We start from the raw sequence: 25409 nt of genomic DNA, 5'->3' as shown, positions 1-25409 counted from the left end.
TCATAAATACATTTTTTGACACAGTCAAATGATAGTGCTCGTACTAAAGTCAAACACTTGATGCTACTTCATTACAGAAAGTTTAGGTTGACCACTGGAAACTATCTAACCACAGCCATCAGATGTGTTTATATAAAGAAAGAAATAAAAAAAAAGCTTCCAGTGAAAATACAGTCTCAGGGTCAGAACAAGGAATAACCTCAAACCTTTCTTAGCAGCAGCAGCTTTGGGAGGCTGTGCTGCTGTGGTCCTGCCAGTAGAGGGTGCTACGGTAACTCTAGAAGCTGCAGTTTTGGTAGTCGCAGTGGTGGAGGGCTTGGTTGTAGCTGTGGTGGGCCTAGATGTGGTGGATGGGGGTCGAGCTGTTGCGGGAGCTGTAGCGGGCCTGGAGGGAGAGAAACAATGACACGTTCAGGTGGCAAACAAACACTGAAGAAAGACAAAATTACACAACACAAACAGCTTAATTTCTGTTGGCAAAGATCCAAACATGAAATGTGATGCTGCATCTCTACATGCATTTACAAGGGTAATGACCTGTCCTAATGTAAACCACAAAAGCAATTTAACAACGGGTACCCATTAACACAGTACCATCCATCTATTGCCACATTAATGCCTCCTTCTTTCTCCACACACAGATGCAAGGGCAGGGTGTGATGAGAAGGAGGGGAAAAATAAAGATGGAAGCGGAATGGAAAGCTTGAAAGGGTGAAGAATGACAAAGACAGGAGGTAATGCAGAGGTAGAGGAAATGAGAACAGAGGCAAGTGACAGGAGAAGAAAAGGAGAGTTGCTTTGGTGATGGCAAGGAATGGAAAATATAAATGGTGAGCAGAAAAAAAGAGGATAAAGAACAACAAGAAATAAATGAAGAGGCACAGGGGACGATCAAAAAAGAAAAGCAGGTAAAAGAACGCAATTACAAAAAGAAGAGGAAAGGGAGATAACGGCTGTCAATGCTACAGCAGGTGGGGGAGAAGGGAAGAAAAAAACTTGGAAAAAAAAAAAGTCAATCCTGTATTACAGCCCTGGTCTACAGTTCACTTTGCAGGAGTTCTTATGTGACACTGCACTAATTCGCTCAATCAGTACAAGTGCAGCTATAACAAGCCAAAACTTCTTTCCCCAACCTCCTCTCTTCCTCTATTAGGCTCTCCTCCTAGGAACACATCCTATTGCTTGTCCTTCACATTAGACCTAGCCCTTTGCACAGACACACTGTGGACTACCGCCTGTAGCAGTTAGAGTAACTCGGCATTATGTTAGCTCACTTAGCATATTTGAACCCATCTTCATGTCAACAACAACAACAAAAAAATCTGCTCTGAATATCACCATCCTCCCTTGATTCACAACCCATGAGGTTTCTAAAAGAGTTCTTGAGTCAGCTGGCAGTAAATATTACTGACAAATCCCTGCATCTTTGTCTCCTAATCCAACTGAACTTGATTGGTACAGCCAAATTTAAGACCTGCAGCTGACCCGATCCTAAATTACTGGCATGCAAATTTGTTTACAGTGAAAGAACAGTGCAGTCAAACAGATTTCTTGCCAAATTTGGCCTGATGGCGCACAAAATACAATGAGGTATAGAGGGCAATGTAGGTTGCCAACCTTTGCAATTAATAACTAATTTATTTGCAGTTTTAAGCTACACCAGTAATATAGTTGTAGGCATCTTATGTTACAGGGGCAATACATAACATGTAATGTTATTCAGTTGTGCATTTCGGGGCCCAATAGGATCGTCTGGTTCTGAAAACAGATCTGCTCCAAACAGCTCAACTGAAACAAACAGTTATGAAATATCAACATGTGCCACCGCCCTGTTACAGTTTTAAATTAGACAATCAGAGACAGAGACTTGTATTGAGGTGAGTGAAATGTAAAGTGACACCTGTGTATCAGACTTGCAGTGCAGTGATATGATGAGAAGCAGTAACCTACATAAAAATCTGAACGTTGCTTGTGCGGTGCTATACTGGGCTCTGTGAAATCTCCCCACAATACATTTGCCTTGTCAGCCTCTAAGAATTTGACGTAGTGTCGCAATGCACTGCTGCACTGGCTAACCTACAAACGGATTCAGTTGGTTAAATGAGTGAGTCGTCGCCCACAGGCAGCACTAGTCCTCATTTCTGCACTTGAACCCTGGTGTTTAAAAACAATGCACAACCTGAGCAATGTAAATTATTTGTGTGACATCTGTTTCTAATCAAACAGATCGACTTTCACAACAACAAAAAGTGCCTTAATGAACTGTGTGACTCCACCACCCAATTACAATCATTTCCATTATGTCTTCTTTTGGACTTGGTCTGCTGATATGGTCAACATACACATGAACTGACAAGGACACGCAGACTTTGATGGCTTTCAGTGGAGTAGCATGCCTGCACACAGATGCCGCTCCCACATTACAATAACCATTACAATGACCGATTGTTTCTCCGAGATCGCACAGGCACTGCACGCAGACATGGACACATAGCTATGGGAGAATGTAATTGGCTGTCATCAGAAGATTTGGGTTGAAATGTGAAGTGCAGCTAATTAAGGCCATTTTTCATATCTAATCCTCTATGTACACGAAATTGAACTGACGTGACCACTCAATTATAGGAGTTGAAGCGGACAACACTGAATGAATGGCTTCCTCTTAACGGAGAGAGAGAGGAAGATATGAAGAGAAGAGTTAAGGGCTGAGGAATAAAGAGGAGGTTACAGACACAACATGACCTCAAACAACCTCAACCCCTCCTTCCATTGTTTTACAATGAGTCATAACTCATAAAGATTTGATCCAGAGGGACAGCACAGAGAGGAATAGACAGACCCACTAATGCCTATACTCCACACACTGCCTGTGGGTGGTGGCTGGTGGATCTGTTGTTGGTGTATTAGTATGGATTACATTTCCTGCCAACACAGGGTTGAAATCAATACAAATCACAGTTCAAACAGAGGATGAAAGGCACTACACAGCCATCTAGAGGACTTTACTGACCGAACATGAGGTCTTCCCAGGGGCAAAGGTCGGCACAGAGACACTGTTACACTTTATGGGCTTTCTTTGTTTTGCAGTCAATATTCACAAATGTTTACGACAGATGCAAAACAGCACACCCATGGCATGAACATACTGAGCAGCTGCGACATCTGTTTGGCCAAAAATCAAAGTGTAAACATGAGCCAGGGGAGTTTTGTTGAAGCCACACCTACTCCATCCATTCATCCATGACTCTCTTTCCTCTTGCTCCTTCTGAAAACACAGCTGGGAGGCGAGACTCCCTTGGCATACCCAAGATTGTGGATTAAATTATTCCATTTTAATCAAGCGAGAGAGAAAGGAGAGGGCTTGGCCTAGATGTACACTTTATCCTTGTTGCAGTGAGCTTGTCCTACAAATAAAATGCAGTTTAAGCACACATTCCTCTGTTCTCAGCCTTTCTCCCCTCATCACTTCAAGAGCCCCCTCTGAGACAACAAATGGAAATAAAGAAGCCTAACAATACCTTGTTTGGCTTGTAGGCTGACCAAAACCAGCTGCTTTACTCCTTCCTGAGAGCAGCACACATTCCTAGGGCTTGTGTGGGCCTACAGTTATCTCCTTGACAATACAGAGTGGAGGCCTGAATCAGCTCAGTGGAGAGTTTAGATGAAGTGTTGCAGCCTAGCAATAGCAGGGCAGACAGTGTTGGCTCTTACAAGGCCCTAGGCACCCACTGTTACTGTCATCGATGCCATGGGTCTTTTCTGTTAGGACAGTAATCCTACTCCCTGCCAAGACTATCGGGGAGAAGTGACACAGTTTAATCTCCAATAGAAGAACATAGCTGAAATATAGAGAGGAGACATGGAGAGAAACAACCAAAATGAGAGGATAAAAGTGAGAAGAAAGTGTGTTGCCCAAAGCCAATATTATATTTGGAAATTTTTATAAATTCTCCATTACAGCATAGTCAGTTTTCAAATGATGAGGATAAATTCTGTCTGAGAGACCAAAATGTACTGTCCTCCTGCAATTCTGTCAATCCCCAACTGTGACTCTTTCAATATTAACCATCCCTCAGATTGCTCAGCAACATGAAGGCACAACCGCTGTCCTTATGTTACACAACTTCACTCTGAATTTTCCAGTCTCTGTATGCAGCTAAATGATGAATGAGTTAGAAAGCTAGGTGGAAGTTAGGCTGTAAGGAGGGCTTGAGGAGATCCTGGCCAAAAGCCCAGCACTGTACATGCACAGACGGCAGAAAAGAGGGATGGGGCGGGGGAGAAGGGAGATTGAAAGAGGGGGTGGGGTGGACAAAGACCGATTGCTCAGTCGGTGCAAGGACACCATAACCCATCACTGGAGGAGAGCTCAGCAACATATCAAGGGTTCTCATCGACTACTGGGACAGAGACATTCTTCTGTCGTGCAGATGAATTGTGTGTCTTCACATGTTTCTTAGTTACATAAAAACTAAACACACAGAAATATCAACACGCAGCTGAAAACAGCCCTGCCTCATAACTGTGCACTACAACAGATCCAGCATTTTCTTGCCTTCTCTATCGTATCATATCTCATCAAATCTTATTCTTGTGTTCCCCGAGCACAAATCCTATTTCCAGGAGCTCATAGTTGAACACATCACCAAATCTTATTTGCTCTTCTCAAATGAGGTTCTGGTAAAAGTAAAATAATTTTTTTTAAAAACCCAATATGTTTTCATTCCTCCCGTAGGACCAATTAACATTAATACTTCATGTGAGGGGCTGATCTTTCCATTGAACACAGGCAGCGCGTGCTACAACAACAAGCTTGCTGTGGATGTTGGCCATAAAATAGGCCTTATTGTCTCTATCATTTGCCACAACAAGAGCTTTAACTACAGATACTTGAAAAATGTTAACATGCTTCCTGTGCGACAGTTTGGGCTACCATGACCGATGTCACAAAAACATGAGAAACAATATGGCACGGCTGGGATTACAAAGACATGGCTGAAAAATTACAAGGAAGAGGAGATGGACCTGTTGTGTTTGAACTAAATAATCTCAGGTAGTTTTACCAATCTTTTAACACCATTAAAGTCTATTGCCCACGTTGCTATGGAAGGTTAGTGCTATTGTGTGAAGTGTCATGACTAATGCAAGTCACCGCTTGAGCTGAGAGACGGTCTGTTTGTGTCAGTGCCCGACTCTGCCAGGGAGCCAGCACGGACACCAGTCCTGACTGAAATGCACACCACTGCTATGGTTGCTACACAAAGAATTCGACACGCTACCGACTTTACACACAGACACACACACACACAGGTGGCACGAAATGCAACATGCACCGTCTGTCACAAGGGCAGACGCCTGCTGCTACTCTCCCGTTGTGCTCCCTGTGCCTCAAGCTGAGGGGCAAGTGCCCAATGTCATGTCCTGGGCAAACAAGCCAAGAAACAGTCACATAAGGATGATGTGAAGCTGTAATCAGACTCCTACACTTCAAATGCCTCATCTGATTAATTCAAAGGATGAGCTTCTCTGTGTACACATCCTGACACACCCCAACACATTAGTACTAGTACACGTACACGTATACACACACACACACACACACACACACACACACACACACACACACACACACACACACACACACACACACACACACACACACACACACACACACACACACACACACACACACACACAAAAGATAGGAACATTGGTAACAACCACTCCTAGCCTGTCCTCTATAATACCACAGTCTACTTGGTGAGACATTGTTAAATACTACATTAAAGTTGTAAAATCCAACACAGATGCTAATATGATGCTAGTATCACTGTTAAGAGGATTTTGGACGGCTAGTCAAACAACCCATTTTAAAGATCTTGAAGTTTGGGAACCCGGAAAGGGCATTTTGATTTATAACCATTTTACAGACTAAGCAACAAGTTGATTATTAGAAAAAAGTAATCTTTAAAGTGATAATGAAAGGAGCTGTTTAAGGCACAATGAAAGAAAACTTTGTCTTCTGTGTAAAATAAGAATTTGGACACCATATATATACATAGAAATATAAAGAAGAAGTATGAGGTATAGAAACTAGTGGCAGTAACACACAGTGGGGCACATAGTTTATTTCTTGTAGCGAAGAAAGTATTCGATGACCCAGTGCTGCTTCAGAAAACAGTGTGACGCTGCACAAGGCAGCACATTGTTCCTTTATTTAATAAGAGAACATTAAGAGGGAAGACAAGTGGAGGCAGAATCTAATCAGGCCTCTCAGTACAGAACAGTACATCCTGTGGAGAGATATTGAATTGGTGTGTTATGGACCTAACTCTAAACTTTCACTTCATTTACATTAATTGAGCTCAAAACTTGTAATTAGATCGTTTTACATTTGAAGAAAAATCTTTTGCAGCTATAGTTTGACAGATGATAGAATCCTGTATTTCACCTGGATATCTTCAATTTCTGTCAAGTAAAAATACTTAACTAACAAAAGCTTTTGAGCAAATGCCCAGGTCAACTATGAAATTCTTCAACAACTAAAAGATAAATTGAGAGCAGCACTTTGAGCAAGTTTAGTGTAATTACATCACTTCCCATCCAAACCACCAACCCAGAACGAGAGGGATTATGAGCCAAGTCAATAGCTCTCTGCCCTGAGGAGGTGGGGCTGGTCGCTGCCAGGGGGTCTATTTGGGACAAAGAGGTAGTTCTTCAGTATCACTGCCTCTGTTAAGGCCCTCTGTCTCAGGTTATTTCTGCTAACATGACTCACACTCTCGCAGCGAAATCTGACTCAATAACGGCCTCAAAGACCACAATGGACATCGTTCTTCGCTGCTCCCTTTCAGGGCATCAAGATAAACAAAGTCACGTCTCATCTAGTTTTTAAGGGGATTACAAAGTTCAGATCTCTGAGAGACAGAAACACAATGAAGAGGCGGGACAAAGAATCCAGAATGTTCATACACACAGTGCCAGTAGGCCTGTGAACTTTTCAGCACCTGTTGCTTGTTTGTGATCGACATGCATACCTTGTGGTCTTTGAAGCAGCAGCAGCAGCGCCACCAGCTCTTGTTGTGGTTGAAGTGTTGGGTTTTGGGGCAGTGGACGCCACTGGCCTGCTGGTAGCAGCTACAGAAATAAGAAAAAAAAAAAAAAAGGTGATGATGACATTGTTGAGAAATCAAAAAAGAAAAAGATGTCAGGCTGTAAAAGACAGCAAACAACTGGCATGACTCACCTGTGGTTTTAGGTCTTGCTACAGTAACAGTCTCAGCCGCTGGTCTCTTCTTAGGAGTGCCATTTGCTGCTGTTGGTTTGGTACCATTTGTTACTGAGGCAGCAGCAACAGAGGTAGTCCTGGTAGATCCAACAGGCTTCTTGTCAGGCACTCTACTTTGGTTCTTGACTGTAGTGGAAACTGCTGCTACACCCAGTGGTCTTTTAGGTACAGCTCCTGCTGATGCTTTCGCTGCAGTTGCTGTCGTTTTCTTGACTGCAGCTGCAGAAACACTATTAGAGGATTTGACATCATTCATCGTGCGGTGCGAGGCAGTACCTGGCCGTGAGCTGGATCCAGAAGCCCCTGCAGATTTGGCTGTGTGCTGAGTTTTAGTTGCAACAGCTTTTGGTTTGACTCTGGAGTCTGCTCCCACTGGCTTACCATTGGCCTTCGGAGCAGCCCCAGGCGCTGCATCATTTGCAGCTTCCTCTGGCTGAGACGATGCTTGTTCTGTTATGTTGTCCTGCGATAAGGAGGGCTCTGCTACTGCTGCAGCTTCGGTGGGCTCCGTGGTTTCCATGGTAACCCCATCCGGTTTCATCCCCTCCTCCTAAGGTGTGGATGCTAGGGCGTGATGTTGCTGCTGTTAGGTAGCTTGAATGGCCAGTTCCTCTCACACTTTAATGTCCTGTAGAAGAAAAGCGAAAACAAGAATTAGTCTCCAGGGTCTTAAATGCAGGAGCGAGCCATGTTGCACTACTCATGAGGTCATATGATAAACATGTCACTGTTAGCCAAAGGAAATGCCATTTATGGTGAAGGGCCTCCGTGGAATTTGGGGGAGTCTGAAAAACAGGAAGTGAGCAGTGTGAGATGCCAGCAAATCTCTCCTCTAAACCAGCCACTCTCCTCCACACTCCTCTAACACAGAACCGACAATAATGGATCATAATGCGTGAGGCTACAAAATTAACTTAAGAATCACTATTAAAATACCACCATAAAGGAACAGTGGAAATTTTTTAACCGCACATTTTATGGGGCACAAAAACTGCACAAAAACTGATGACTTGTGACTTTGCTCCAAATGGCTTCCAGCATCTTGAGATCGAAGGGGAAAAAGCTGTGGTCTGGAGTGCTGAAAGCCAAGAGAGGCTCCGTAATCTCCTGCCATGACACACAGCCCACAGACAAGCAGGAGAGAGAGAGGAGGTGGACAAGAAGCACTAAATGGCCCATTTGTAGGCCAGCGTCTTCCTCTGTGTTGAGCAGATGCAGATGGTAACTGTCACCCTGTGATTGCTTAAAGGATATCTGTGCGCTGGGAAATTCCTTAATTGACAGCACCAGTGGAAAATTTGAAATTAACGTAGAGTATAAGAGGCTGCAGTGAAGTGTGTGAGTCATATATAGGTCTTGAACTCATTAACCTCAGTCACGTGTTCTCTGGCTCTGACTGGACAGAGCTCTTCCTGGATCTGTTACGGGTTTATTCTCCCTCCCCTAAATCATCCTCTCCACCCACACTCCCCATTCCTCTGGCCCTCTGACCAAAGTACCCCCCTCACCCCATTACTCCTCTCCTTTTTCTTATAGCCACTTGTTCCTCTCTACTCTTTGGTCCCATCCGCCGCTCCTCCCACTGCTAATAGATCTGCTTCCAGTAAATTGCTACACAGATGGTCTTGCCAGCAGAAGCTCTGTATGGCCCAGGAAACAAGCTGTGCAAGATATGGATTGAAGGTGACATAAAAAAAAAGATAGGGATGGATGGAAAAACAGCAAAGACCTATTTACGTAAGCAAAAGCAATGTAAAAAAACTTTAAAAGGGAAGAGAAGAAGAGAAAGCTGAAGGGACACAAACAGATGTTGACAGCTTAGAATTACTACAAGGTGAGTAAAGCAGGAGTAATAATAAGAATGAACAAACCGTGACAGCAGATCAGAAAGGGAGCAAGCTCTGCTCTTTCAGCACAAACTAATAAGGTCATGGCCGATGTATGATATGCAAGCCATTAAGCCTTATAACTAAAAACATAGAAAAGCGACAAGTTCCAATGAGCACAATTTTCCACAGACAGGAGATTAGTGACTGCACTTATAAAGCCACACAGAGCAGAATAATAATCAGGGGCTACTAGAACACAGTTTTGCCTTTACAATGATAAATGCAGTTCTTTAAAGCATCTGTGTTTGTCTCTGCCTGACAGGCATTTTAGGATTAATCCTTTTGGGAAAGCAGCACACATTCTTGTCCTAAGGTCAGGAAACAGTTTGCTCACCAGTTACACATTAACATCTGAGGTAATGTGATACTGAGGCGCTTTTCTCCCAGATCCCAAAAACTTTGTTACTTTTGCACATATGCTTACAAGGTCCTAAGATCTGTACGTCTTTAATCTTTGGCATCAATGCACTGGGGGGTTAGCTAAACAAAAACCAAAGATTCATCAATCGAATGACAAATGCATAAATGGACCATTTGTTGCCAATTCTGGATGAACTTGTTCGGCCAGTTTAGTACCGATAACCACTGAACACACCACAACTTCACACCTCCCCAAAGACGCCATACAAACAAACATACAAACAACACCTGTACATACAGCCACTAAAACCCTCAAATCTCTTGTATAAAATAATTATGTCCTACCCTTCACCTCAGCCCTGGAAAAGTTGACCTCATCGCTTGCCTTAAAACTGAGCTTTCCCTCCTGCTGCCCTCTGTTGTATTTCTTGTTCTCCTCTGGTCTCTGTGGTTACAAATCTCACACAGAAAGGAAAGAGTAAAGAGTAGTGTAGAGTAACCAGCCTCACAATACAATGTTTAAGTGGTCTTTTGGAAAGTATCAAGCCTTAAATGAGGGTAAATTACTTAATGTGCAGAACCCTTGGGACAGTGCAGTGCAGCTCAAATCCATTATCATCATCCCATTTATATGGACTGGGAAGGTTATGAAGCCATTAGCAAAATGGGAACAATACAACTGAGATCTAAGTCTAAAAACTCTTGTTCCATTTCACTTTTGTAGAAACTGCCAAAGCAGAAAACCACCTTGAAAAGCTAGATAGGTGGCTCCTGACAAGTCCTGCTAGATTTTAATCTTGATGAGTTGATGTTTGTGTAAAAAAAAAAAAAAAAAAAAAGGTATTTAAATCAGGTCAAACTTGCTCTTTAAACGAAAGTTGGTGGATCATCTTGTGAATAAACCACACCCAGTTTATTCAGAAAGAGGGTGCTGCTCCAAACACACAGAGCAGAGAGACAGGGAGTACGACTGGCACTGCGATGTGCATGGCATGGCATAGTTTTGCCATTCCAGCTTCTAATGCCAGGGGCTTAGCAGATAGCAGCATGAATCACATTCCTCATGTGATTACCCCTTTCTGGGCAAGTAAGGGCATCATCTCTGACCAGCTGAAAACTATGTGACGCAGCACAGAGAGGAAGTGAATGGATCATGAAAATCCTATCCATGCACGCACGCAAGGATAAGTGATGTTTTACTAAATTACAGCGAGACTGCTCTGCAGCACTGGTGTTTGTTTTCATATCCATCCGAAAATGTCCCACTTCATACCAATATCTCAGTCTGGAGATTCTTGAAGCTGTTGACACCTAGCTGGGGACATGCTGGGTAAAAGTTCCAGATTTTATGTTCAGAAAAATGACTGCACAACACTACCAGAGGAAGCATTTTTAAAATGGTCTGTCTGGTCAAGATGAACAGCCTCATGCATTTTGATGAAATACAAAGAAACCCCCCCTCTATTGTCTGCCATTCTCTCAGTCCACATCTCCATAACAAATCCTTGTTCGCTGAAGATTTAAAACCATATTCAGCGCGCAGCATGCCTTCTTTCTCGACAGCGCCACACAGCTAATATGACAATTAGCTCAATACCCGTGGTGACAATTACAATGTGCCACAAGTATTGTGACGATGAAAACAAAAGGCACAATGGCTGAAAGCACTGCAGTACACAGTATATGTTTAGCCAAAGTGGGAGAAGACTGTGTTTACAAATGCAGCCATCGCTTTGTAGGATTGTTAGAGGGAGTCTGTCTAGACAGAGAAAGAAAGCAGTGCCCTCCGTGGTATTTACATTCCACTTCTAATAAAGAAATATGGCCTTATGCGTCATTACATCTTACTCCTGACCTCTGTCTTGAGGCGGTTTAATTACGTCTGTCGTAGCTCATCTCTGTGTCTGATGCTCTACACGTCCAGACGTTAGTAGTGGTGTCTGACAAAATGGGTCACTTTTAATACTGTGTCTAATACAAGCAGAGAGGGATTTAGCTGTGTTGAGAGCATGGCAGGGGTATGGAATGCATTGTGCAGACTGCTGGAGGTGGTGGTAGAGGGGGGAGCTGTTGATACTGATGCTGAGGCTTAATGTCATCTGTAGATTTACACCAGATTGCTGTCACAAATGCTGCATTTATGAAAAGAGCAAAAAGACAATTCACATTAAGAGTGTCACAGATTGATGGCATGCCTAAACTGCGGGTAAATACAAACACATGTCAGTGAAGGAAAATTAGGAACATATTCCATCCGTTCAAGATCTAATCTTCCTTATGTCAGATTTGTTTACTTGATTAATAACAACATTACTGGCAACCATTCTGATCACCGATTTAGTTATTCAAGTAATTTTTAAAAAATCCAGCTGATAATGAAAACAATCTACAGTTGCAGCCCTAGTTTTCTCATGAAATTAGCTACTTTAGTTGCCTGATGTTGATGGTCTACTTTAAGATTCATCCCAATGCTGCATCTGCTCCAAGATGATTAATGGTAGAAAGTAAATGCCTAAAGCAGCAGAGGTATCAAGAGCACATCTGACCCATCCACATTCCAGCTCTGCTGACTTCCTCAAGATTCTTCAGGGCTACACAGCGACAGCTGGCCGTCTGTGTGTGTGTGTGTGTGTGTGTGTGTGTGTGTGTGTGTGTGTGTGTGTGTGTGTGTGTGTGTGTGTGTGTGTGTGTGTGTGTGTGAGACTTAGTAAGGAGTGAAAGGGTCAGAGGGAGGCTGGTGACTGTGTACACACACTATGGGAACATGCATTAGACAGAGAGGTGTGTGAGGAGAGCGAGTGAGCAAAGAATGTGTACAATAAAAGGCTTAAATGATGAAAATGTAATTTACACTAATTTACAGGCATATAGACAAAAAAAAACCCAAACACGAAAACTAGAATTTAGTGGCCCACCACTTCCTGCATTCTTTCAATTCCACAGGCACATTCTGCACTTCATTCATCTCTACATTCTTACTAGAGCCACACCTTTAGAGCTGTCCTAGTGAACCTGACCTAGCTTACAGATCTGGGAGTGTCTGGCAGACAGTGCTGGTGGAGTGGAGTATGATGGTGCTTACAAATGAGATGAAGCCCCCCCCTGTCTGTCTGTTGATTAACTTCCCTCTGGTGTGTACCTGAGGGAGCTGCATGTACACAGGAAGAAACACAAGCAGTATTCAGTCAGAGTGTGGGCACATGTATGTGTGTAGGCCTGTAAGGAGAATCACTTTTGTTGGATGATATACCGTCTCAGAAATAACTGCGATTAACAATATTATTGTCATTTTGAGACCATTTTATGCCACTGATATAATGATAACGTAAAAGATTAATAATGCAAGTACATCCTTTCAAAGAGCGACAAACTTTTAATTCATAAGAATACACAAACATTGTAACTGGAATATGAAAAATTAAACTATCCTAAATATCCTAAATATCCTAAATATAGCCAACATATTGGCTTGTTGGTGTTAATGGGCTCTCAGCATTTCTGGCAAGTTGAGAATTTACTTGGTGGTGGTGGGCATGCAGAGACTCATGCAGTTTGGAAGGGGAGAATGTAACCCAGGTTTTTTTCTGCAGATACAATTTATAGATGTTCCCTGAACAACTCACATGCAGACTATCAGTAGAAGCTACAGCTTAAACCCAAAATGTTCCCACAACAGAGGCATGGAGTGCAGCTTTGAAACCAACCATTTGGACTCATTCCTCCAAACTTTCTGGCTGAAATTATGTAGTTGCTGGGAAAAACACCAATTAGCCTTAAGTAATACGTTATCTTCACCTGGTTCACTGTGGCTGTCACTCATTGCGCTTCTGTGTGTGTGTGTAGGGGCTGCCTAAGCCCCATCCACGGTGAATCTCTGACACAGAGCAAAGAGGACAGAAGCAGTGCAACCAGAAATGACAGCAAAACATGCCTCAGCATATTTTTCCATTCTAATCAGGTGATGAGCCCAGGCCTGATGATAGTGAAAACCCTGCTGTTTATTCTGACATCATGTTGGCTAAATGGTAGATACACTCTCACGTAAACAAACACGCTTAGAAACTGAATGGGGAATATCGAGGTCAGCCTCAAGCTCAAGCTTGAGAGCTTCTCAGAGCTAGAAAGTAGATGCAGAGAACTGCTCACTTTTACTCCAATCACCATCAGTTACCACCACTACAAATCCTTCAGACTTTACAAAAGCAGTCTTTGATGACCGATGAAGAATCTAAAAGCAAATTCATGTTAACGGTAGCTAGGTAAATTAACAAGAATGTGGGACGCTGTGTGTAAAAAAGGCCTGCTGTTCCATCTGACCATACAAGGTAGCAGTGCTGTTTCTGCAGTATCACCAAGTGAGTGTTTAGTTCACACACATATACAGAGTGACAGAGTGGGAGAGAGACAGAAGAGAAATTCAATCTACTGTTGGAACACACACACACACACACATCTAAAAGCATGCTGATGGGAGAGCCTGAGTACATACGAGCCTCTCCCATCTCCCGCCTCTCTTCTTCTAACACACAAATGTAAACACAGCACACTATGAGATCATGTTTGGTTATTTTCAAACATAAAAAGAAGAAGGGAAAACATCGAGGAAAACGTATAATAAAATTTCTCTTTTAGTGCTAATCTGAGCGTATTCATCAGAGGATTCTAGTTCTGGTTCTGAGTACTGCCTCTGCTGTCATGTAGCATCCTCAGACACTTTTCAAGAACAATCACTTCCTTTTAAAATGTTTTTTCTTTAAATTTCATCTGTCCAGAACTTTTTAGACATGACCAAGGTGAGCAGAGTGAAGATGACTGTTTACATTACAACACCCACTCATCACTGGTTGCATTCCTCAGCAGGCAGCCCAACAGACGAAAGAAACAACACAAAAAGTAAAACAACACCATTCCTTGTGGGGTGCCGTGACGGAGGAGGGAGTAAGGACATGCTGGCATTCCTTCTCAGCGATGTCTCACTAAAACAAAACCAGAGAACCACATACTGCGTGTGAGCACTCCCTCAATCTAGTCAAGATCACACAACAGCTCTTCAAGCTTATGTTCCTGGTGGAGAGACAGTAAGAGCTACTGCAGGCCGTGGATGCTTAAAGAATTCATCTGCGGAAAAGGTAACCCATCATCATATCTACGCACTTGTTGAGAACCTACAAACCCCTGCTTGGTATTGAGATTTATTTTGGAGGTGCCAGCCTCAAGGAATTAAAATGGGACAGAGTATAAAATTTTTTTAATAATAACTGGCCATTGTAAAGATATGAATGAGAAAAATCTTGTTGCTCTAAAAATTAAAAAAACATCCATTGAAACAGACAACTATATAAACAGCGTTTATATTGATGTGTGGATAATTTATTTTTGCTCTGACAGAACAAGTGACGTTTTTAAGCTACATGATGCCAGAGAAAAGGAAGCACTCGAAAATGATCTTTTTCCAATCTCCGTTTTCAACATCCCGTTTAATGTATAATGCATTCATGCAATCTAAAATCAGAAAAACCAAATAACCCAAAGCCACAGCAGTTTCCCAATCCAGGAAAGGGCTATGTTTTGGAAAGAAAGCTTTTTATTCATCCTGGCTGGAATTTGTCAAAGAGAAAAAAAAAGAACATTTTACAATCACAATAACAAATTTGCTAATTTTACAATAAACCAACTTGAGCTGCTGTGGGTGGTGTAACCAAAAAAAATATATTACCACAAAGATAGGAATGCTTAAAAGCCAAGAAAACAGATGGACACTTAAGATGCACCATCCTATGGCTTTCTGAAGAGCCTCTATTGTTTGTGTTTTCTTCTTGTGCTTACGCATCAGATGCCCCTGCCAGTCTCTGTGGTTGGACCTTTTATATTTGTGTGTATGCATGTGTGAAGGGCAGGGCTGTCTACAGAGGCTCCTCAACCCTGCCAGAAAACGATCAAGAAGATGAATGGCACTCAATGCACCTCGTTATCTTCAGACAAAGAACTGCACTAACCCTCAATGATCTTGCAGCTTGGTTGGTTTCTCCTCATCTGTCCATATGATAAGCCTGTGTGCAAGTAATGACAAGCCCTACATCACAGTTTTTCATCCCAAGACTGCATTTACACGAACAAATGCTTGTCCTCAATGAACTCACTTGCAGTCTTCAAAAGTATCTCTCTGTCCAGAAATCCCACATTACTAAGCATTACTGTATCCAAAGAGGACCAACATGATGTTGTCAAGTTGTTAGCCCAACATCAGGAATTCATTCTAACTTCAAAGTAAAGCCGTGTCCCCAAATTCCCTATGGTTGTGAGCTTTATTTGTCCCCAGGAGGCAATTTAAGGCACACTGAGCAGCATGAGGCGGAAAACAAGACACTTAAACAAAAAAAAAAAAAAAAAAAAGTTAAACTCTACTTTGTATCATAAACAGTACAATGATTAGACTAGACTCCACCAAGTGAGCCGTAGCAATGTGTGTAAGTATGACGTACACAAAGGGAGGGATATGGCTTATAACTTCAATTAGATTAGTGGAAGTAAGGGTTCCACAGGCACTGAAAAGCATCATAATATTCAGTTTATACTGTGTGTACAGCTATAAAACAAAGCTGCTTAAACAAACTACTGAAAAGATGTCAGGGATGCACTCTGAGACAAGACAGTTAATGTTGATGGCAGGAAAAAAAACATTTTTATCTTGGGCAGGGGGGTTAGCGGGTGTTGGGCTTCACATTAAGCACGCAGCTTATTCTAATCAATTCCATATGGGACACTAACATGTGCTAAGTGAGTGTCAGCTACTCAATAAGGCCATTAGGAGCAGGTGGTTAAGTGTGGCTACAAGTTGAGTGGACTAAGCCAGTTAGCCTTTAAGGGAGTGGCAGTGAAAAGGGGGATGGACTCGCGGCTACTGGCAGCGTAGTGGTCTAAAAGGCTGCATCGAAATGGGTTACAGTCTGTTCTAAACCTGGCAGGGATTTCAAAAAGCACCAGATAGGCCCTGCTGCCATCAGGACAGGCTGACGGTGGGGCGAGTAAAAGCAGTAGGGTGGTATCATCAACCACTGAGGAAAGGAGTGAGTGTAAGTATTTGTATGTATATAATATACTTGGTCCAAATCAAAAACAACAACAATCGTTTTAAAATGTTTGCAAGCTGAAATATTTAACATTATGTTAATATGAGGGGGAGGGTTGGCAGACAAGCCCTATTGTCTGCACTTCACACCATGTTAACCCCCCAGGCATGGTGCCGAGAGGAGTGGGGGTGGGTTCTGAGTGGATTAACTGGTGCAACGGGACGGAGGAGCAGCTGGCATGAGTAACTTCACCCAAAAGACCCAGGGGATGTTGAACAGGCTGAGGGGTGAAAGAGGAAAGGATGGATGACACCTCTTTCATACAGTGGATATGCAAATTACATGGATGTACCATTTGTTTGATGTAAAGTTTAACCTGTTCATTGGGGTCTGTAGCCTGTCATAGCAAAATCTTTACCCAGCAACACCATTCAAAGACTCAGGTGTGCAAGCTAGACCCATACACATCACTGCTATATCAAAGCATTACAAAGTTGCACATTACATCCTGTAAATACCAAAATAAAGCATCAGTTTCAGGTCAGACGTGCCTTTTCCTCATTAGACTGTTTGCTTGCGCGCTCTCTCTCACTTTAAGTTCAGCAAAGTCCCTTAAATGCTACTTAATTATCCCTAACAGTGTCAAACCTGTTTAACCTCATTTAAAAGAAAATGTGTGATAGAAGTAAGAAGAAAGGGTGTGGAAGGACTGCTAGAAATGGATGGAAAACAGAGGTAGGGAGGGGGGTTGTAGAATGAAACCAAGGCTATTAAATAGCTTTAGACCAGAGATACTGCAGTATAAACCTCATACCAGTTTCCCGCCAAGGACCTTTGTGCCATATAATCTCCTTCCCTTTTTCCATAGTTCCTGTTGCTTTCAACTGTCAACTCACGAGTGAAAGTGGAAATGGGCTGGATAAGACTGTGCAGGCATGAGAAAAGCTGAAACACTACCTCCTATTCACATCATTTTTGGGTTAAAAGTCATTGGCAAATTTCAGTTACTTGAATTCAACATAAACACAAAAGAGCCAAATTAAGCGATTCTGTCAAGGATGGTTGGCTGCAGAGAAGCCAAAGCTGACATCAGTTTTCCCATATTAAAGCCAGCCAGCGGCTACTCTCCTGTGCACCAGCCAACTGACTATAGAAAAGCAGGCAGATAGTCAATATAACGCTGGAGAGCCTGAGGGTCAGATCAGTTACCATGCTTCTGACTGGGCAGGGTGAGCGGAGGCCAGATGGACACTGATCCCACACCTCGCCCTGCTCGCATCTCTGACAGCCGCCCAAACCCACAGCCACACCCCTGGACTGTGTGAAATACACACACACAAACCAATTACTGAACACACAGGATTGACTTTCTCATGCACATAAAGAGGCAGCGCAAACGATGATAACAGGATATGCCCAGCCCGGCGAACACAAACAAATGCACAACCTTATAGCAGCTGTGCACTTTGATTCACCTCAGACAGACCTGGATCAATAACCAAATAGATCAAAATGTAAAGCTTTAATTCATCATCTACACTTACTTACCCACAGTACAATGCTGCAATACATACCACTGCAAATGCCCATTACAAATAATCTATTCTATATGTATATACATGTTTATGGTGTGGCATTCAAGGCTACCAAAGTAAGCTAACAAACAGACTATGAAAGTGCTGAGTTACTCTTTCAATAATTACAGTGCACTGAGCCCAGCTTCACAGTCCCAGACAGACTGAGCACCTAAAAATGCAGCGCCAGCGTCCACCACTTTATCCTAATGGGCAGGAGAGTGCCAGCCTCCAAACCACAGTGACGAGTCACAGCACCGCACCGTCTCACCATCCCACAGCTCAACGGCCAAGAGAAACACAGGAGATACACAACAAACCTGAACGGTGACGGATGATATATAGTTTAACTCTGAAAGTCAGCCCTAAACAGATGCAGCAGAGCAGGCAAGAGTTAGGATTGCATTTCCATGGGTGTGGGACTGAGACTGACACTGGTTGCTGGCTGTAAAAGCAGCTGACTTCCAAGCAGATGCAAATGCTCAGCGCTGTACAGGGGTTGTGCCTTCCATTCAGCTGCTCTGACTTTTGAGTGCGTCCTCACACAAGGGACAGGCTGACGAGTGCCAAAGTCTCTGTGGTACAAATAATAGCCTTTACAGTAGAGTACAGAGTAAAGTACAGTACAACTGCTTTCAAATTGAACTTCAATAAACCAAACTAAAGCTGGAACAATTAGTCAATAAACAAATGACAGAAACTTCATTAACAATTTTGGTTTTATGACACATTGACAAAAAAATTAATCACGCAATTGATCAGCAGAATAATCAATAATTTAAATATATATAAAATAAAATAAAAAATATTCTTATAATACTTAGTGACTTTAAGCAAAAATGGTTCTAGGTTTTCAAAGGTGAAGATTTGCTGTGTTTCTTTGTCTTATGTTATGGTAAAATAAATATCTTTTGGCTTTGGGTTGTTTTCAGACATTTTATTAACCAAACAGTTAACTGATAAACTGCAAATAATCCTTAGTTGCAGACCTCAAGTAAAATTTCAGGCAGTCTCTACTGCTTGCACAAAATGAAAAAGCTTAATTAATTAAAAGATTTGCATTCATTTTGAATGAGCTAGAGATGGATCAGTCCAGATAATACTGCAGCGACCTTCCTGTTCCCGTTTTATTTAAAATAAATTAGTTTTATTATCTCTCAGATGGGAATAATTTAGCTTCAAAATCTGCTTCATAATGACTATAAAAATACCGAAAGACTGATGCCTGATGAAGGCAGAGAGTAACTGGGAAGTACATTCTGTCCTCACACTGTGCTTGTGGAGAAGAAATTTGAACTTTTGACCCCGTCATCCATAACCACCGTAACCTCTCACAGCTGCTGCAGTGATGCACATGAACTCACGCAAAGCCAAATAAACAGCACAAGTCAACCATTAGATGTATTAATCCTAGAGCATGTCACACCATAGCACAGGGTGAAGCAGACGGTAGATGACTAGTTTTTGTTTACAGGCCTGTCATCTCCAATAAAATCTTGAAGCTTGGGGAAAAAAAAACATGTTAAAGCAAATGTCCAGAAGGAATTCTTAAGTAAGGAAGTACTTAAGATATTTTAGTGAAAACTAATGAAAGTGCAGAGGAGTGAGGATTTAAAAGCATGTAACTCTTTGCATAAAGCAGGTTCCTCTTTTTTAAACCATCTAATCCAGCCCCTTCAGCTTTCTCAAGGTTAAAGAAGACACTGAAACTATTTTGAGCTCCTCTTCTGGCATGCTTTGGCCTTTAGGAAGAGGAAAAGGAAACAGAAGTGTGGACAGGGGAAGTAGCTGCGCAGTATAAAACCTTAGGCTGCGTCCCAATTTGGAGGCTGGATCTGGCAGAGAATGTGGGTCTTTCACAGAACTTGAGGGGCAGGCAGAACCTGCTCCTGCTTCATCTGAAAATAAGTCTTTGTCTGTAAATGATTTGACTAACAAAGGGAATATTTAATTATTCATTTGCCGCCCATGTATTTCTTCTTCGTCTCCCCTTAGTTATCTGTTTACATATTGCGTTGGGTTTCTTTGTGTACTTCAAATAAAGGCAACTGAAAGTAAGCGGCTCATGTTGGAGTTAGAGCTGGTAAATGTTCAACAGCAATTACTTTTAGTGAAATTACTGCAACGCAGAAAAGAGAGAGGATGTCAGAGGAGATGATGTGTATCACCATTGAAGCAACTGAGGCAGAAGGAGGGTGAATCTTGCTTGTCTGGCCATGGAGAAACATGCTACCAAGAGGTAACATGTTTCCAATCACAGCTGCTGTGGTCTGAGTTGCAACGATGTGTAGTTACATTTCTAGGGAGGTGCACATGAGGCTACAGCATGGGGCACACGGCTACACTGTACCTACAGCGCCAATCCTGTGCGTAAGTATAAACTGGCCTTTAGCCATAATGTTGGAAAAGGCATGGGGGAGAGAAGCAGGCCATGTGCATGTGTCATTCACACTTGGTTTCACACCCAGGTGACCATAAACTCCTCAGCAACAACTCACACATCCTGGCACCAGTAGCTTGAGGGTTTTCAGGAGGTGACACACTCTTCAGTGAGAGTCTGCATGTCAAATACCTTTTTGAAGCCAAGGATAGAGTCACTTCTCCTACACCCAAACCCTGTCCACCACACCCACGCAGCCCAAAACACACCAGTTATGTAATGTAGACTCTGAGCCAAAACCTGAATGATAAACAGCATCGTCTGCAGACTGAGATCTGCAGACGATGCCGTCTGATAGTCTGCCTCTGAGCTCCATGCATGCTTCCCTTTTCTCATATCGCTCTGCCAAGTCGGGAATGAGATTGCTAGATGTGCAGGGATGCAAATATGAAAACAGAGATGATTGTAAGCTTGGCGAGGAACAAGTCAATATCAGTGATGTATGACATGCTGCTGATACATATGCTTTCGATTATGACTTCAACTGATCTAAAATGATAAACAAAAGCATCTATACAGGAATCAACCTTCTGTACCTCAAGAAACTTTTCCACAGTCCAGTCTTTCTGACCAGTACATGGGCAGGAGTTCCTAAAATCTTAAAAAGGGATGGAGCACTTAAAAAAATGTATTCTTCCCCCACATGACCAACATTTCCAATACTGCCAGACTGATCCTCATGCTGTTTTGGGACCCTGTCAAGAACCTCTAGGTGGTCCCTGGACCCCACTTTAGGAAACATTGTTTTACGAGTTTCTGGGTGTTTTTTCCAAGCCTCAATTGGAGCTTTAATAACACCGTTTGTCTCTGGGAACAAACACGCTGAATTCACCCTGGTTTAGCAAAAGGCCCAGTTCAGCCTCACAGAACAATAGCGGTGTACGCCGGGGAAGCTTGCTGGGAGAAACACATGAAGCCAGTCAATAAATTGAACCTGACACCACTAAGACCGTGCCAGCTGAGTCTTGTACCACTGTACAGCCAAATAAATGTTGCTGGGGGAGTAAAACCCACGTTGAAACCACCGCCCAGCCGTTCCGTGCCATGCTAACGTTACACATCCATCATCACATCCAACTACAAACTGGCCGCTCCACATTACAAAGAGGGCGTCGGGATTTCAAAACACATGAGGTTTGGTTAATTAAAATAAAATAAAAAAAAAAAACACCGAACACAGCGAAAAGAGGGCGAGCTTCCCTCAACAAAAGACTAATTTTGGTGTGTTTTACGGTTAAGATATTACAAAATAACGAGAATTTAAATGATTTCGCTCGCGCTGGAAACGTTACAACGTAGTAAATTCTCCGTACCTTTCAAACGCTGCTTCTGCTCCTGAAGACTCCGGGAGAAACAAACAGTCCCTCCCTTTGTGTCCTGCACGGAGGTAAAATGCACTAAATATGTCGACAAAGCCGTAAATTTCACCGGACTAACAATAGAGCCGCGCAATCAGCGGCGGGCGTCCCTCTCCGCGTCCTTCCCTCCACGTTTGAGCAGCGGCAGGCGGCGGCAGGCTGCTCCCCTTCATGAAGGATGGACCCGGGCGGGGGGGGGGGCGGGAGTGACCGACGAGTCCGGTTGAGGATTGACGACGAAGCGTGGTGGTCGTAAGAGAAAATGTAGATTAACTCCCGCGAGCGATCCAATCAAAAGCGCGAGATTGGTGGTTATGCAAAGCAGGAGTGACGTCAAATTCAAACCAAGCCCGAGGTCTGTCCGGTGGTGCGGGCGGTGGGGGGTCCCAAACTTAGGGTCCTGGGGAGTGAGGAGCAGTTTCATTTCATCAGTAGTGGAAGAAGTACTCAGATCCTTTGCGTAAATAAATGTACCAGTACAACAATGTAAAAATGCTCCAGTACAAGTCCTGTATTCACAGTACCCACAAGTAAAAGTACAGAAGTGTTATTAACAAAAAGTAAAAGCTCTCCTTCTGTAGTAAAATGTCTCCTGTGACTAATTCACGATTCTATCTGACATTATTAGGTTGTTAATACTGACCACCGAGGGGGACAGGCCCCTTCAAAGGGTCATGACATAACACTGTGGAGTGGTGACATTATTACTGAGAAGAAAAAAAGGTCTGATACACAAATTTATATTCATTTTCCAGACTTTGAACTGAACATTTGCTCTCATTTTTGTGAGTTACTGACTGATTTCATCCCTTTGGGGCTCAAAGATTTATTTGAATGAAACCACGTGACAAGTTTAGAGGGGAACTACTAACAACTCATAGAAATTCAAAATGTGACAAAGAGCCCCTACTACACTCTGCTTTTTTTGTCAGAGGTCACAAGTCAAAAATTCTCCCTCTGAAATGTAGAGGACTAGAGGTAAAAAGTCACATAAAATTGAAATACATAAGTACAAAAAATTATGCTTAAATATAGTACTTGAGTAAATGTACTTACTTACTTTCCACCACTGAATTTCAAACTGAGAATGGAGAGCACTTATTATAGAGGTGATACAGCTTTGCTTTTCGCCCTTCATGTTTGAAAGTACTTAAAAGAAAACTGATCATTTTTTTCCATCATTAGTATTCTTATTATTACACACACAGCAGCGCTGCCTGTGGGACTTCTCACACAAGGAAATAAAGCCAAGCTCAACAAAACACTCGGGTTATAAGAGCTATTTCTTTTCCGGGATTAAACCAAGGAATCAATAAATGATGTGTGAAGTGTGCTCCAGAAACTGAGTATTGCAGTTCTTTCAAAGATGGGTGACTCAAAAGACACTAATTAAGAAAAAAGATTGGTCAAAATTTTAAGAAGAAAAGGGACTTTTGGTCCTTTTCATGTATGAAGCACCAGAAACTCAGAATCCCATATTTCCCATAATGCACCAATTAAACAATTTCATTTGAGACTCCCTGTCCAGTAACTGTCAACATCTTTCCCTGCACCATTTTTAGTGCCCAAACTGAGATGATTCTGATTATCCTGTTTTTAATTCAGTCTGCACAAGACAGGACAAGAGGAAATTTGACAGTTTCATTAGTTTCCAGATACATCCTGCAGGTATACAAGTTATATTCTACTACAAAAAAGCATCTGAAATGGGCCTCTGTCAGTGCAGTCTAATCATACAGAAAAGAGTGCCAGTTTATATTTTCATTTGCTTTTAATTATCCTTGTTTTGCTATTTCAGTTCTCTTTTGTGCTTGCATTTGCTTTTATCCTTGTTTTCATTATTGTCCTGGTAAAGCACTAACTATCTTAAAGTTATTATCATTCTGCTGATGAACTCGTGGAACACCAGCTTTGCCATGATAATAGTTATGTATTCATACAGGCTATATATTAATAGTTTCCACTCAGACACTCAGTTGCATGAAAATATTCTTCCTTCTTCACGTGCACAAAGAGTTTTTTGTTTCCTGAGATGTGGATAGTTTGATAGCATGCCTGAACAAAACTCTAAACTCTAAAATTCACATTGCTCATTTTCTGCACTCATAGTCTAGTACAGTGTCCACTCCCCTATAGTACAAACCCACAAAAGCTGTGAGTTGAATGCTTTTTTTTTTAAATGTTGAGCTGCAGCTGCACTCCACAATAGAAATCGATGAAAAGGGAGAAGACATACAAAGACTGTGGCAACTCACAGAGAAAGAAAGACTGAAAGGCTTAGGACATCTGACATCAGCTGTTGTTTTCTCTAATAAAACTCAGAGAGGGAGAGAAAGAATGGAGACATGTAAAAGAAAAAGCCTCGGGCAAAGAGAAATCTAAAACTCTGTGAGTGAAGGGAGGAATGAAGGCTTACCAGAAATCATCAAACATGGACCCAAGGGTGCATTCGTTCTCAGTGTGGCTCAATGAGGAGTGAGAGTGTGTGTGTGAGAGTCATGTCTCAGCTCTGCCTCTCTCCATCCCTGCTCTTTACAGGACTCTGGCAGTTGTTTCATCAGCAGCCTGTCAGCCTTTCCAATCAGCAAGGGGCCCTGCGCCAGAGCGAGGGGGAAAACCCAAAACTCTTGCTAAAGTCTCCCTAAACTCATGGTTTAGAGAGCAGTATACAGGCTAACATTTGTAGCTGAATCATTTGAAAACGATTTTAGCAAAATAATTTTTGCTTAGTTTGTGCAAAACTGAACCCAAAAACCACATGTGAAATTCTTGCCACAGGAAGCTGACTCTTGGGTGTGGATCTACCAGAAGTATGTCAGTAAACCATTTTAGTCTCCTTCTTTTATTTGACTAAACAAGGCGCTAATGGCATCCATCATTATATCTCAGAGCTGAAAAAGCTGGTAAATCCCCTCACATCCTGCCCATCCATTTCAGATTGCTTCGTAATGTTGTTACACAAGGGTGTGGCTCAGTGCTGGGCTCTGGTAAAACAGAATTAGGATGGACTGATAATCTAAAGGGCTGTTATACACAGACTTGGCTTCTTTTAAATCTGTTTCTTTAGTGTGGTCTGGTCACCCATCGATCTACCATCGATCACGCTGCCTGTGGCATAAAACACACTCTGCAAGGCCCCCACACACAGACAAACAGACAGACTGACACACCAAACACAAACTCAGACAGCTACAGATTCAGTGACTCTGTGAAATAGACATAAGACAGGAAGAGGAAACTGCTGCTGCTGCTGCAGGTGTGCATTTTTGATCTGAGGTGCTTTGTTGATATAAAAGACCCAGAAGTTCAAACAGCAAGTCACAACTGAGTAACTGGAGCACATTTCAATTCAAGCTGAGATCAAACCGGCAATAACAAAGGACCACACCTGACACCAGCACACAGAAACTACAACTGATTAGCAGCAGAT

At 42.4% G+C, this 25409-nt stretch overlaps 1 protein-coding gene across 1 annotated transcript in view; it reads right to left on the bottom strand.

Annotated features, from left to right (window-relative positions):
• The window catches only part of si:ch211-214c7.4 (mucin-5AC), a 28804-nt gene extending 6623 nt beyond the window's left edge, over window positions 1-22181 (bottom strand). The window contains exons 1-4 of the mRNA XM_041036494.1: window positions 21935-22181; window positions 7247-7916; window positions 7038-7137; window positions 207-385 (exon numbers count right to left, since the gene is read on the bottom strand). Coding sequence (XP_040892428.1) covers window positions 207-385; window positions 7038-7137; window positions 7247-7829 — 862 coding nt within the window. The 5' untranslated portion in view covers window positions 7830-7916; window positions 21935-22181. The remainder of the gene's footprint in view (window positions 1-206; window positions 386-7037; window positions 7138-7246; window positions 7917-21934) is intronic.
• Window positions 22182-25409: the final 3228 nt, after the last annotated feature.

This window comes from Toxotes jaculatrix, chromosome 4, assembly GCF_017976425.1.
Source record: "Toxotes jaculatrix isolate fToxJac2 chromosome 4, fToxJac2.pri, whole genome shotgun sequence".
Lineage (NCBI taxonomy): Eukaryota > Metazoa > Chordata > Actinopteri > Toxotidae > Toxotes > Toxotes jaculatrix.
This window is presented reverse-complemented; position numbering and strand designations above follow the sequence as displayed.